The sequence below is a fragment of the Eutrigla gurnardus genome (genome assembly GCF_963514095.1).
Source record: "Eutrigla gurnardus genome assembly, chromosome: 8".
Classification (NCBI taxonomy): domain Eukaryota; kingdom Metazoa; phylum Chordata; class Actinopteri; order Perciformes; family Triglidae; genus Eutrigla; species Eutrigla gurnardus.
The window spans coordinates 7,116,780-7,130,461 of NC_139922.1; the positions used below are offsets into that span (position 1 = coordinate 7,116,780).

Sequence of the window (13,682 nt, forward strand, 5' to 3'; positions counted from 1 at the left end):
TTGCTGAGCGGACTCGGTACGGTCGCGCGGAAACCCTCCCTCCCACTCACTCACCCGCCCTCTTCTCCAAAGCTCGTTCGCGGTGACAGCAGGCGCGCTCACGACTCAAACAGGAAGTCCGCTTCGTTCCCAGTAACAGGCGTTAACATTGAGCATCTTTGCTAGTAAGCAACGTAAAGAAGAAAAAGTTGATCAACTCTGCCAACACAATTTCAGGTATATGAACACGATTCATCTGCAAACTCAATTTCACCTGAAAGTGCGTTTATACACAGCTAGCCATTGTTTCCAAATTTTGATTTACTTTTCCTCGCTGATAAATTGTAAGTTTGGCCTTCGTCGCTCATGGTTTAGCCAAGTCACGGGCTAACGTTAGCATTGACAACCAGCTTGACAAAGCCAGAACTCCGCGCAGCTAACGCTAGCTAGTTGGTTGACGGTTGTAAGTACTTCTTTTAAACGAACAACACCACACCCCTGGGACTTTAATATTATACTGCAATAGTATTGATACGGTCAGATATCACGTTTAACTTTTTAAACGGTACGGAATGGCTAACTTACGTTACAGTCAAAGTACTCCAATCTATTGGTACTTCAGCAAAAATACCATAGTGTAAAATTACTTTGTTACAAGTAACGTCAACATTAAGTCCTGCATTCAAAATCTTACCCATGTAATAGTACAAAATTAGTATCACTGAAATAAAGTAACTAAAGTAAAAGTACTCATTATGCAGAATGGCCTATTTCAAACTAAAGTGTGTACGTGTGGTGTATGTGTGAGTGTCAGTACCAGTATGAGAGTTCTTGCTTGAGAAACATAAGAAACGCAACACCACCATCTAGTGGTTAGAAGTAAGATTCAAAAATCCATTCCATTGACACAGGTCCGTTTTATGGATTAGTCCATAGCCCCATGATGGTCGGGTTTTACAGGACACCTACACCTCCATGTGGACGAGACCGACCAACTTGCCTCTGTAACAGTCCATATGCAAGCACCAAACCACTACACACGTTTATACACTTGTGGGAGGCTGTGCTGTTGTTTGCTAGCCAGCAGTTATAGTAGCTGTGAGTGAACGCACATTTCCTTGTGGCAGACATTGATTTGCAAGTTGTTAGCTCGTCACCAAGAAGCACATGAATCATCAAAACCAGCATGAACAGTGAGGCAGAGATGTGTGTACCACCACGGAGATGTGCACCTAAATGAAACAGTTGGGCAGTCTAACATACATCCAGGCGGGTGCGGCCGGTCTTTCGATCCGGTCTTAGGCCACCTCATGCGGACTCACTCTCCTCCACACTGACCCCATCCATAACTTTATTTTTTCTAAGTCCTCACGCATATGGTAGTCTAACATACATCCAGGCGGGTGCGGCCGGTCTTTCGATCCGGTCTTAGGCCGCACCAGTGCAAACTATGTAAAGATTTAGTCTGGAGCCCTGGCCTCTTTGTAGATTTGTTACTCGTATCAATATAAATCACACCACAGTAAAATGTGTGTAAACTATGGTGTTGCAAGCCTGACCTTTTTCTTTTCCTCCAGGATTCAGGCTTGTTCACAACGAGATCTAAAGATGTCGTCAGGCGCTCTTTTTCCAAGCTTAGTGAGTGGCTCTAGGGGAAGCTCCAGCAAGTACCTGGTGGAGTTTCGTGCCGGGAAAATGACCTTGAAAGGGAACACAGTGACACCGGACAAACGCAAGGGCACGGTGTACATCCAGCAATCCGACGACTCACTGATTCACTTCTGCTGGAAGGACAGGACGACTGTGAATGTGGATGATGTGAGTAACATTAAACTATTAACTTTTGTTACTTTGATGTAACATTTTGTCAAAACTTGTTTTAATATTTGAGCACGTTTCTATGTATTTACTCTCAACAAAAATATAAACACACGAAGAAAAACTTGTAGTTATTGTTATGTGACAAAACAGAGTAACTATCCAAAAATAACAAAAGTCCTGGAGTAATGGCAGGAAGAACACAATGGGGGTCGATGATCCAAGTTCACAAACTTCAACAACGTGGGTTCCTGACTGTCTGCGCTGAAATCCGCCTGTTGTGCAGACCAACAGTCTCACCGCCAGTTCTGGTCGCTGGGCAGAACCGATCACGGAGGTGCTGGAGCCACATGTACCAGTCCTGAGCGGGCGTGGTAACACGTGGCCGGCGGGCATGTGCACGGTTCGCTGTCGTTCCAGTCTCTCTGAAACGAGTCCACAGGCGGCTGACAGTGGAATGATGCACATTCAGTTGTGTTGCCACAGCTGTAACGCTCAACCCAGCACTCAGCATGCCAATGGCACGCTCCCTCGTGATTTGTGACATCTGTGGCATATTGACAAGTGACAAAAGTCCACATTTTGGTCTGTGTCTGTGTACTGGTCACGTATATTGACCACCACTCTGCCATGCTCCATGACTCTCGTGAGTTGAAATACTCAATCTGAGATTGTAGTCAATAGGAGTGGCCAAGTGACACCGGACTACTGGGTTTGAGCAAAACAAATCATTCCATAAACAAATGCATCAAGAATCTGAGCAAATGTCATGACATTCTATTTTTGTTCACCATTTCAAGTTTGTGCGTTTATATTTTTGTTGAGTATAGCTTTTGAAACTATTGTTCGGACTCTAGCGGCATATACTTTAAGTGCCTGCCTAAGCTTTTATGGGGCCTAGTCCTAACCTTAACCCTGTTTGCTTACGCCTCAAGCTGGCACTGCTTTAAGCAATCAGTGATGCTAGTGGGAGTGCATTTGCCTGTGCTTTGTTAGTTATGTGTTGATTTTAGGTCTGTGGCTAAGTAGAATTTTAAGACCAACAAGTTGACTCCATTAACAAATAAGATCCCACCTACGAAGCAAACAGATTGGTCAACTAGAACTTGGATAGACCCTGTACTTAATGGTGCAGGCTTGCAGTAAACAACATTCTTTTCTGAGGGTTATATATGGAAATAATCAGCAAAGATTATGACAGCTGGTGTGATGTGGTGTGCACATTTTGAAAAAAACTCAAGAGTAACAGATGTTGTTACAATCTTCATGTTATACATTCCACAAAAGGGCAGAGGCAGCAGACCTGTAATAAAAACAACTCTTGTTTGTTAATTTGCCCTTTTCTGTTACTTCTGCACTCTTCCACAGAACAAGCAACTTGACTGTCTTTTTTTCAGAGCTGCAGCATTGATTCTACTGCCTCGGTTTTACATTTCGGTATTTGGCAGATGATGATTTGTTATGGCAGAGCAACTTTAATGTTCCCACCTCTCTGTCTCTTGAATGTCTGATGTTGTGGCTTTCCTTTTCCAGGACCTGATCATCTTCCCAGATGACTGTGAATTCAAGAAGGTGAGCCAGTGCACTACTGGACGTGTCTTTGTGCTGAAGTTCAAGGCTGGATCCAAGAGACTGTTCTTCTGGATGCAGGTGAGAGGAAGATGCCCCTTATATTCTTTCTAAAGGGAGGAGAAATGGAGATGGCATGCATGACATCTGTATCCATTTGAGTGCAAGCCGATTTGAAGTTCATAGAGATGAAGTTCAGTGGTAAAATAAAGCAGGAGGCAGTAATTACACTACATTATTTTTACACTCAGATGATGACAGGATGTGGATTTCTGTCCAGTATCATTTGTCATGCATTTGTTTATGGATCCATTGGATTCATGTCTTGTTTGAATTTGGTCACTTATGAAACAGAGATTTAAGCACAATTAATTCAATTTACGGTGAGTTTTTTGTGTCTTTTTGTTGTTTTACCTTTTTGTTGTTGTGAAACCAGCCTCGGAAGAACTCAGCCAGAACAAAGCCTATTCATTTGGTCTGTGGAGAGTTCAGTTATTAACTTCATGCCTGCTTGTCTCATCTCCAATAGGAGCCAAAGTCTGACAAGGATGATGAGTATTGTCGTAAGGTGAATGAGTACCTGAACAACCCTCCCATTCCTGGAGCAGCAGGAAGCGGAGGCGGCAGCGGCCATGAACTCTCTGCGCTTGGAGGAGAGGGAGGCCTGCAAAACCTGCTGGGGAATATGAGCCACAACCAGCTGATGCAGCTGATCGGACCGACAGGACTGGGAGGACTGGGTAAGCATAATGTATTTCTTATTTCTTAGAAATGTCTAAATCTTGACATTCACCACAGCAGAGACTTCTGCTAAGAGAAGGGACGTCTTATTCAAGAAATAACCATAAACAATTTTAAAGTTTCAAGAAATTTGACTATATGTGGCCTGCTGTCTAAAAAGACCAAAGAAGGCAAAGACACATGCATTCCCAGTACTGCCTTTCTTGCCTATTTTTGCATTCTTTTAATAAAAACGTTATGTGAAGCTCACAGCTGCTTTATGTGTTTTCAATAAGAATCAGACATCAATTTAGACCCTTTTTGATTTGTTTGTGTTTGTCTAAGGAGGTCTGGGAGCTCTAGCAGGACCAGGACTTGCCAACTTGCTGGGAAGTGGAGGAGCAGCTACCAGCAGCTCATCATCCAGGTAAGACGGAGCACAGACGTAGGTATGTGTAAAAATACAATAAATCCTCTTCCCTTACCTTCACCCTCTCCTTCTCAGCTCTCGTAGTCAGTCAGTAGCTGCCACTCCTTCATCAGGAGGAACCCCCAGACAGAGTTCCTCTCAGGCCTCCACCACCCCTGTGACTCCGGCCGCCTCCGCTGTCTCCCCCACTACTGTTGCTCCTTCCACACCAGGTACACAAAGTGCAGTACTGTTATTACGTGTAATTTCTCTAACAATTAAGAATCAACCTTTAAAATCAAGAGTTGAAAAGCGAGAGTATCACATCTCTTTCTCATTTGCAGCCTCAGCTCAGACCCCACTGGCTCCAGCCTCTGTTGGAAGCCCGTCCTCCCACCAGCCCATCCAGCTCAGTGACCTTCAGAGCATCCTTGCCACCATGAATGTCCCAGCAGCATCAGCTGCTCAGGGAGCAGCAGGTGATTGACTAGAATAAGCGAGAATAGAGTAAATCCAAGAGTATTCATTAAATGTGACTGACGGGGTTCCTCTGTTCTCCAGTGGACTTGGCAAGCGTTTGCACCCCGGAGATGATGGCTCCCATCCTGACCAATACTGAGGTCCAGCAGAGACTCCTGCCCTTCCTCCCCAGTGGAGAAAGTTTACTGCAGAGTGCTGAGGAGATTCAGAGCACGATCAACTCGCCTCAGTTCCAACAGGTAACAGAAACACAAAGTGAAGTGGAGGAAAAGAATATCTTGTGGAGTAACAACTTCAAACCTCCGACCCTCTGTGGAGGAACAGATTTATGAAAATGTTTGTCTTGAGAATCACAGACAATAACAATATCAAGGCTGTCTTTATTATGCACTAATGAGGACCTTGTATAATCTGATATATCATCTCATCTGTACAACTGATTAGTTAAAAAACGTGTTCACAATCTCCTGAGTGATTCCACACACCTGATTTGAGATAATTAGGTGTAGGTAGAGCACAAGGAGAGTCTTATAAATTAGGCTTTAGGTATGTTTATTGCTGCAGCTTAACGTCAGTGCTGAATCAAGCCCAGTGTCTCTGCTTCCTCCCTCCTTCAGTCCATGAGTATGTTCAGCAGTGCCTTGGCCTCTGGGCAGCTTGGTCCTCTCATGAGTCAGTTTGGTTTGCCGGCAGAAGCCGTGGACGCCGCCAACCGAGGAGGTGAGACCCACACAATATCAGATATACTTGGAAAAAATGTTCTGTTTTATAACCATATTTTCTTGAGTACTTATATTAGTACGTCAGTTATATTTATACATGTATTTTGTCTTCCTGTCAGATGTGGAGGCGTTTGCCAAAGCCATGCAAGAAAGTAAAGGAGACTCCAAAGAGAAGAAGGAGGATGATGACAAGGACATGTGTCTGGATTAGGGCTCACACTGCCAAGTGAAATCTGAGATTCCTTTTCCTTCTCTGTACCTTACTACTTCTTCCTTCTCCACCTCTCGTTTCATGTAGTCTTACACTTGTGTATACCAAAGGCAGCACTCTTCTCTTCACTCAGGACGAACAGCACAGTTTAGTAGAGCTGTTTAAGGCCAATTTTCACTGTCACTACTACTTACTGTTTTATCAACAGCTGTTATTTCCTTTTATGCTGTAAGGAGTGCGTTTGTGAAAAGAGGGGGATGGGGTGGGGGAACTGAGCCTTAAGTTTGATTAAGTTTTCCTTCTGTTTTCACAGTATTGACTGTCAGAGCCTGACTGAGCACTGATACTCTCAGGCGTTTTTATTGTGATTCACTCAATAAAAAAAATCCTATTAGCAAACAAAAAGAACTTCCTTCAAGGCGTATCTTTTGCAGATGGAGGAACAAACACTTAAGACGTTAGTTTGTATTTTAAAAACACTTTATTTAAAAATACATTTACAACACATGGGGGGCTGGGAGTGAGGGGAGGAACAGCTTATTCTTTCTGTGATATATATTTTTTAAAAAGTGGTTATATTACATACAAGCTTCACACACACTCATGTTTGGTACATGTTTACATTTATGACAGAATAGAGATGGGAAACGCTGCCTGAACCTGGAAACAAGCTGACAGATGGGATGCTTAGGTTTGTTTTCTCGTTTCATATAGGAGTTGATCCCTTGGTGACGATTTACAAGGAAAATACTGTGACAATATAGTACTATATTCATAAAATTTGGGTTTAATTACCTCGATTGATTGACTTTGACTAACGCATAAATTAGAGCTCTCAGACAAAACAAATACTCTAACATTGACCTGAATGCAGCATAATCAAGGTTGATGGAACCGTTCTAGATTATGTGTGAGGATGAGGAGAAAGTAGACTTAATGATGGTTGCTTTTTAGTAGTGGAGAAGAAGTTTAGACTAGGACGGGAGTTTTCAAAGGCTGACAGTAGTCCTAAGACAAGGATTGGTATACTTGCTTAGTTTCACACAATTACAGGATACTGTTGGTTATTTTATTTGATCCTGTAGACACTCAACAGTTGAGTCACGGTAGCCTAATGTTGCTGTTTGACACAACTTCAGGCTACACCAAACAAAAAAAAGTCCTAAGACATGTATTGCTGGGTTAACCAGTACAATGCCCCAAACGTCTTCATCTCTGAACTTTCTTTTTAACCAGATCACACACAAACGAAGAGCAATTACATTTAAACCTCTCTTTAAACATCAGTGTAGTTTTTGCTCTGAAACTGAAGTTACAGTTGAATTTATTGTACCAAAATGTTTGTTCGGTTTAACTTTTCTTTTTGAGATGGATTAAGCAATATAATCAAGACACCAGTTCAACAAAGACAGTGTTAAGGAGCTGAAATGCCTGTTGTTCCAAGATTGGACGAACCTCTGAAAACCTCTGAACTAGCATCATATAGAAATATTCAAAGTGACTCAAATACGTACTCAAGTAAAGTACTCGTGTTAATGTGTTTAGTTACATTAAACCACTGGTAAATACTCTTATACCTTTTTTGGTGTTAAATAATAATGTGTTCATCTTTGCGTCACTGAGACTTAATTAAGTCTGATATTCCCAGAAGTCCAGTCACAGGTAACATTGCCCATCCGCACTGCCTGAGGGTGTTAATACATCAGTGTTCAGTGTACCGACTCACTAGGTATTCTTAACATTCTCTGCTAGAGATGCACCATACAAAGCTGGACATATCATTAACTTGAATATATAAAATGCAAATTCAGGAATATTTGTTTTGATGATGGACAGCACTTATGTTTCACAATTTGTTTCCAAAAGCAAGAAAAATCTAGCTGCATTTATTTACAATATACTACACAATCTATTGCTGATTTGAGGGTTTATTTGATGTCTTGTAGCGGTCAGTCTAGTATCAGTGCATCTCTATGTGTCAGTTGTTATAGCACCCTGTAGCACAAAAACAATCCAATATTGCAACGACAAACTGTAAAATATAAAATATACATTTTTCTGAAAATAGAAAATAAATATTAATATATATTTTAAATTAGCTACAGTAACATGACACCCACCACCAGTAATTTGTACTCTGGGAATGTGAAGGTAAGACTGTGTTGGGTTTTTACACATGTGGGCAGCCCAGCGTTCCCACACCTCCGTGCACAGCGAGGGGTTTGGACAACATGGCAGGTCTGTGGTTGATGGTCGCCTGGCGGATGCAGCCGTGGAAGGCCGGCAACCCTGCAGGTAGACCAGGAACTGTGACGCCATCTGGTGGACAGAGACAAGCAACATGTTAAACTAGCATTACCGCCCGGCGGTTGTATGCCTCCGCCAACCCGTCACGTTGTAGTTTACATCCACGTCCGTGCAAAATGTCACCCCTTCATCATTTTATCCTATTAGATAGTTAAATCATAATTAGCATACATTCTTCTGTGTTGTGAGGTTACACTGTCCTTTGACCAACAAATTCTATTCAGTACATATGTGACTGCAACTGGATGTTGTCCAAGGTGTTTTCTGAAATAGAGCCATCACGAGAATGGGACCGATGTGAGGTCACAGTGACCTTTGACCACCTAAATCTAATCAGTTGATCTTGAGTCCAGATGTACATTTGCCATATTTGAAGAAATTCCTTCCAGGCGTCCCTGAGATATCCCGTTCACAAGAATAGACCGGATAAACGTACAGATGGACAGAAAACACCCCACACTCCTGCTAACAACCATGCAGCTCCAACTCATCAACCCCAACCAGCCAATCAGAACATCCACTTGTGTCAACGGAAACGGAAACTGCATGAATGAAAAGTACAGCTGCTCCTTTAAAGTATTTTTAGGGCACGCCTCATGTCAGGGCAGCTTGTGTGTGTGTGTCTTGGTAAACAGACACACGTCCACTCTGAGTCTGTACAGCAGAAAGGGGGACTTGAGACCAGGGCTCGAGTTCTGATTTCATCTAAAAAATAAAAAAAAACACTGTAGATGTGTAAGTAAATATAGGCTATAATGAAATTGGTGCGACTTTAGTGACGGCTACGTTAGGCTACATGTGACACACACACACACACACACACACACACACACACACACACACACACACACACACACACACACACACACACACACACACACACACACACTGTATGCATACAAACAGATCTTTTTATTTTTTTGTTGAAAAGCTTTCAAATTGATAGTTTGCACCTATAGTGGCACGCTGCATTCACAATGCTTTACTACACGTTTAGGCTCCTCTTATTACTTGTCGTGTCAAGCTCTTTATCTTAAACGTCAATATGACTCCATGAAGTAGAAGGGAAAATAGCTTTATTTGTAATTAAAATATTATGCTGCTGTATTTTCAGAGACCCCCACAGATATCTGAGTTAACTGCGTTCATGGGAGCCGGTCCTCACTCGATGGGAGCTCAGCTCCCACCCGCTCCACCTAACTCCAAAAGTACTTTTTGAACATACAAAATAATGAAAGAGGACCAGGAGAAAGTGCAAAAAGAATGGTGAATGTGTGTACTCACCAGGTACCCCTCCAAGGTAAACGGTATCTTTGGCCCCTGCAGAGCGGCTCTGTTTGGGGCCAACGCTGTGCTCGCTGGCTGCATCGACGTGGAGCTGCAGGACATTGTTCTTCTTCACCACTGGAGACGCACAGACCGTCATCATTAGCTGAGTTTGACAACAGGACAACAATGCAGTGGCGAATAACTCGTTGCGGTAAACCCACCTGTGATTGTGTGCCAGCGTCCATTACATAGAGGTTCCTCAGGGGTTAGGGAGGTGGAGAACTCACCCTTGCCGCTGTTTAATGAAACAGTCACCTACACACGTACACAACGCAGTTCAATTATTAGTATTCTCTTTGATCGTAATTCTTTTACAAGGACAAAAATAGTCTCCAGTTGGTGTTGAAACCCTCATTGGTGTCATCTCACCTTTCCCATGCTGAGGACCACACTCAGGCGTTGGTCTGCTGATGTTCCAGCATGCAACAGTAGCCCAGAATCCGAGACAGGCCGAACCGCCAATTGGATTTCCAGATCTCGACCCAGAACTAAGGACTCATCTGCAGGAAGAGAGCACCTTCAGTCAGGAAGACTCAAACAAGGAGATGGATAGTGACTGATGACTGAAGAAGAGTGAAGATAAGGACCTATTGCGATGTGTCCTCCCTGGCCAGAGAAATATGCTCCGGGCTGTAGAGGGCTCTGGAAGCAGGGCACCGTCCCCTGGCTGTGAGTGGGGCTTCCTGCGGGGGCTTCCTCCAGCGTCAGGCCCCTAACACAACCGACGAAGCCACCAGAGCCCGGAGCCTGAGGTTTAGAAGAAAACACATGAAGAATAGATGTGTGATGAAGGTGCTTTTCTGTCTCACATTCATTACTAATCACTTCAGGAAATGTCAGCTTTTTACAACCTGTGTTTTATTTGTATTTATCAGCGTTAAGAATAAGAAGTAGTGGGACTATTTTACCGCCAGTGAGGGGGGGACTCCTCCGACATATAAAGGCCCGGCGAGACGAGTCTTGTCTCCTCCTGGGATTTTCTTAGACTGAGCGCTGATGCCGTCCACCAGCAGACTGATCTTCTCTCCTTCACGCTTTATAAACACCTGAAGTGACAAATACAGAGACAGAGTGTGTGAGATATTCAGGCGGATCAGACACAGTTGTTATACAACCCTGGCAGTGACAGAGTGAGTATCCATACTATTCCACAATTCAATGGCATATAAATGTAAAATGATGAGACGTTCCGTTCCTCAGCAGAGCCAGACCCTGGCGTGCGACCTCACCGTGTGCCACTGGTCGTCGTCGTACTTCTTGCGGCTGCGCAGGCTGACCTTCTTCTTTCCTCCGTCCAACAAAAGCAGCAGGTGTCCATCTGACACGCTGAGTGACATCACGGCGGCGCCGCGCTGCCTGCCGGCTGTGTACAGCACCACACCGTGAGAGGAGTTGATCCTCACTGCCATTGAGATGTGAGGTCTGCAAAGAGAGAGGGAGAGGTCATTAAACATTAAAGCTAAATTAATTTGATTAATTAATAAAAAATAAAAAGAAGTTGAAATGTCATTGCTTGTGTCAAACAGCTCTGTATTTACTCTTTAGCTGATTCACTTTTTTTTACGTAACTTATGAATAACTATTCACAATTCATGGCAGATATGATTGTGTACATTGTCATGACAACCAAACAAATAGGTGTTGAGATATTACAGTGTGGTCATTATGGCAGAGGAGGTCGTTCAGGGATCGTAATGGTTCGATCCCCCTCTCTCCAGGTGTGTTGGCAAGACACTCAACCCCAATACTGGTACATTGGTGGACTGCTTTACTGGTATATAGATACTGGTGTGTGAGTGTGTGTGACTGAGCATTTAGATTCAATCCCGATGAGCAGGTATCATCAGTGGTCAATGTAGTTTGCAGCACTTTGAGTGGCCGAAGGCAAGTATGGCTCTATAGAAAAAATTTCCAAAACTTAATCCTGCGTGTTAGAACACTCACATTGAGCTGAGGGAGCTGGGCAGAGCGTCGTATCTCTGGTAGCTGTGTGTGGAGCCGCTGAAGTGCGTTGCTCCGGCCTCCCGGCCCGACGGCTCCCCCTGGCAGGACTCCCTGGTGTTACGGCTGCGAGACCCGGACGGCTTCTTCTGCTTTCCCTGAGAGATAGAAGGTGAGTTTTACATTTATTGTAGGTTTATTACTGGGCATTACTGAGGTGTATTTATTGGAAATGCAGAATTTGCTCTGTGTGTATGTGTGTGTGTGTGTGTGTGTGTATGTGTGTGTGTACCTTGGGTTTGCTGCCGTGTTTGGACTTGGCTGCAACAATCTGCTGAGCTTTTTTGGCAGCGGGACAGTCGAGAGGAACGTTGATGTTTTCTTTCACTTTCAGCAGGTTCAAAACCATCTGTGAACTTGATTCCCTGAGGACGAGAGACACATTAGAGACACATTAGAGACACATTAGAGACACATTAGAGACATTTTAGAGACATATTAGAGACACATTAGAGACATATTAGAGACACATTAGAGACATATTAGAGACACATTAGAGACACATTAGAGACATATTAGAGACACATAAGAGACATATTAGAGACATATTAGAGACACATTAGAGACACATTAGAGACATATTATAGACACATTAGAGACACATTAGAGACACATTAGAGACACATAAGAGACATATTAGAGGAAGCTGAATTACATTTATCATGTAGCATGAACACAATTACAAAAAGAAGAACAATGGATCAAATATATCTTATTAAAACTAAAATTCCAAACACATATTTAAATGAAGCACAATTATAGCACTGGATTGTAATAGCATTACTTTAGTTGCAGAGTTGAGAACAGGAATCCTTCCTCAGGCCAATGAAGATTTAAAAGCACTCAAGAACAGCAGGTTGTGTGAATTATGCAAAGAAGGAGAAGCTGAGTATAAATCTCCAGGATTGTCCTTAATATGATGAGTCAAGGCTATCTATATGAAATGAAATGTCTTTTTTCCGATGCTCTCATGATGACAGATTATAATGGTCATGTTTTATTATTAATGCAATGTATGTTTCTACTCTGGATTCTGCTCTCTTTTTCTAAATAATGGTGTCTTGTAAGCCTGTTTGGACTGGGCATATTGTTCATGCATGACACAATAATATACAAACATAAAAGAAATAATTAATATCAGTACATCAATTCTCCCTCTATACAAATGTGTGTCGTTGTTAGACCACCAGACAAAATGACTGGATACGTAAAAAAAGAGAATCATACTCACTGTGCCTTTAACACATACATATATACTGTATTAGGATGTGTATTAATATTTTAAACGTTGCCATGAAAACGATTGTAAACATGTCATTTTTGGAGGGATTAAACTGGAGTTGGAAGCACATGATTTGATCCTGATGACATGAAGGTTTTTGACTGAGCGATCTCGCTCCTCTGGTCCTCTCTTCTCACCTCCTGATGAAAACATTGCTGATACATCCAGTGAGATTGGTGAGGCCTTGGTTGGGCATTCCTCCCAGGAAGGTGCTTCCCTGTGTGGCCGCCAAACCACGCCCCCTGCTGTCCAGCCGGACGGCCTCCTTAGCGTTCTCCTTCACGTCGTCCATGTACAGACGCATCCTGGAGGAGGGGGAGCAACAGTGAGACAGGCAACACTGGTTCTTATTCATATACTAAACTCTGTGGGACAAAAACACGGCCGAGGGCTTTATGTGCATTTCTACAGAACAGCGTCGTCATCCTACCCGTTGACGTTGTTGTAGAGAGCGATGTAGTGGCTGTTGTCATCGTTGTAAGTGTTCCCTGTTCTAATCTCACTGTTGCCAGCTCTCACCACGACATGGCCCTCGTTCAAAAACACCTGACACACTCCGTCCTGTACACACACACACACACACACACACACACACACACACACACACACACAGGTTAGACCACTTCACAGTCATCATGGAAGTTACGTTAAGTCTCTGGGGACTGAGGAAACAGGAGGAGGTGGAAGACTCAGCCGACCTGATCGTGGTGGTAGAACATGAGTCCCTCCTTCTGATCGGTCCTGAAGCTGAAGCTGGCATAGAAATTGTTCCTGAGGCTGGGAATGTTGGTCAGATCCAAGTCCAGGTAGCTCTGACCGGAGAAATGAGCCTCCCGAGCCACCTGCATGAACACA

General features: G+C 43.3%; 2 protein-coding genes across 4 annotated transcripts in view; one reads left to right on the forward strand and one right to left on the reverse strand.

The window, feature by feature from the left end:
- The first annotated feature begins 66 nt into the window (after positions 1-66).
- LOC311017701 (proteasomal ubiquitin receptor ADRM1-like) lies at positions 67-6,289 on the forward strand. 2 transcript variants are annotated; one of them, XM_084016227.1, is made up of 10 exons: positions 67-216; positions 1,557-1,797; positions 3,331-3,447; positions 3,896-4,106; positions 4,432-4,513; positions 4,592-4,728; positions 4,840-4,974; positions 5,057-5,214; positions 5,593-5,695; positions 5,817-6,289. In XM_084016227.1, the coding sequence occupies exons 2-10, from the start codon at positions 1,588-1,590 to the stop codon at positions 5,906-5,908; spliced, it is 1,245 nt and encodes a 414-aa protein (XP_083872353.1). In that variant the 5' UTR covers positions 67-216; positions 1,557-1,587; the 3' UTR covers positions 5,909-6,289. The 2 variants fall into 2 exon arrangements, with proteins under 2 accessions (XP_083872353.1, XP_083872354.1); XM_084016228.1 differs by having other exon boundaries at positions 4,435-4,513.
- An 81-nt stretch (positions 6,290-6,370) lies between these two features.
- The window catches only part of lama5 (laminin, alpha 5), a 90,462-nt gene continuing 83,150 nt past the window's right edge, over positions 6,371-13,682 (reverse strand). For both annotated transcript variants that reach the window (XM_084016215.1, XM_084016214.1), the window contains exons 69-80: positions 13,526-13,669; positions 13,258-13,388; positions 12,965-13,132; positions 11,778-11,910; positions 11,489-11,643; positions 10,774-10,966; positions 10,453-10,590; positions 10,132-10,291; positions 9,914-10,044; positions 9,706-9,799; positions 9,500-9,619; positions 6,371-8,227 (exon numbers count right to left, since the gene is read on the reverse strand). In XM_084016215.1, coding sequence (XP_083872341.1) covers positions 8,079-8,227; positions 9,500-9,619; positions 9,706-9,799; positions 9,914-10,044; positions 10,132-10,291; positions 10,453-10,590; positions 10,774-10,966; positions 11,489-11,643; positions 11,778-11,910; positions 12,965-13,132; positions 13,258-13,388; positions 13,526-13,669 — 1,716 coding nt within the window. In that variant the 3' untranslated portion in view covers positions 6,371-8,078. The remainder of the gene's footprint in view (positions 8,228-9,499; positions 9,620-9,705; positions 9,800-9,913; positions 10,045-10,131; positions 10,292-10,452; positions 10,591-10,773; positions 10,967-11,488; positions 11,644-11,777; positions 11,911-12,964; positions 13,133-13,257; positions 13,389-13,525; positions 13,670-13,682) is intronic.

Excerpts from the sequence above, each read along its gene's own strand:
- LOC311017701 (XM_084016227.1), top strand. The coding sequence starts at position 1,588 with ATGTCGTCAGGCGCTCTTTTTCCAAGCTTAGTGAGTGGCTCTAGGGGA. Across the intron at positions 1,798-3,330 it reads CGACTGTGAATGTGGATGAT|GACCTGATCATCTTCCCAGA; the intron begins GTGAGTAACATT and ends TTCCTTTTCCAG. Across the intron at positions 5,696-5,816 it reads GGACGCCGCCAACCGAGGAG|ATGTGGAGGCGTTTGCCAAA; the intron begins GTGAGACCCACA and ends TCTTCCTGTCAG.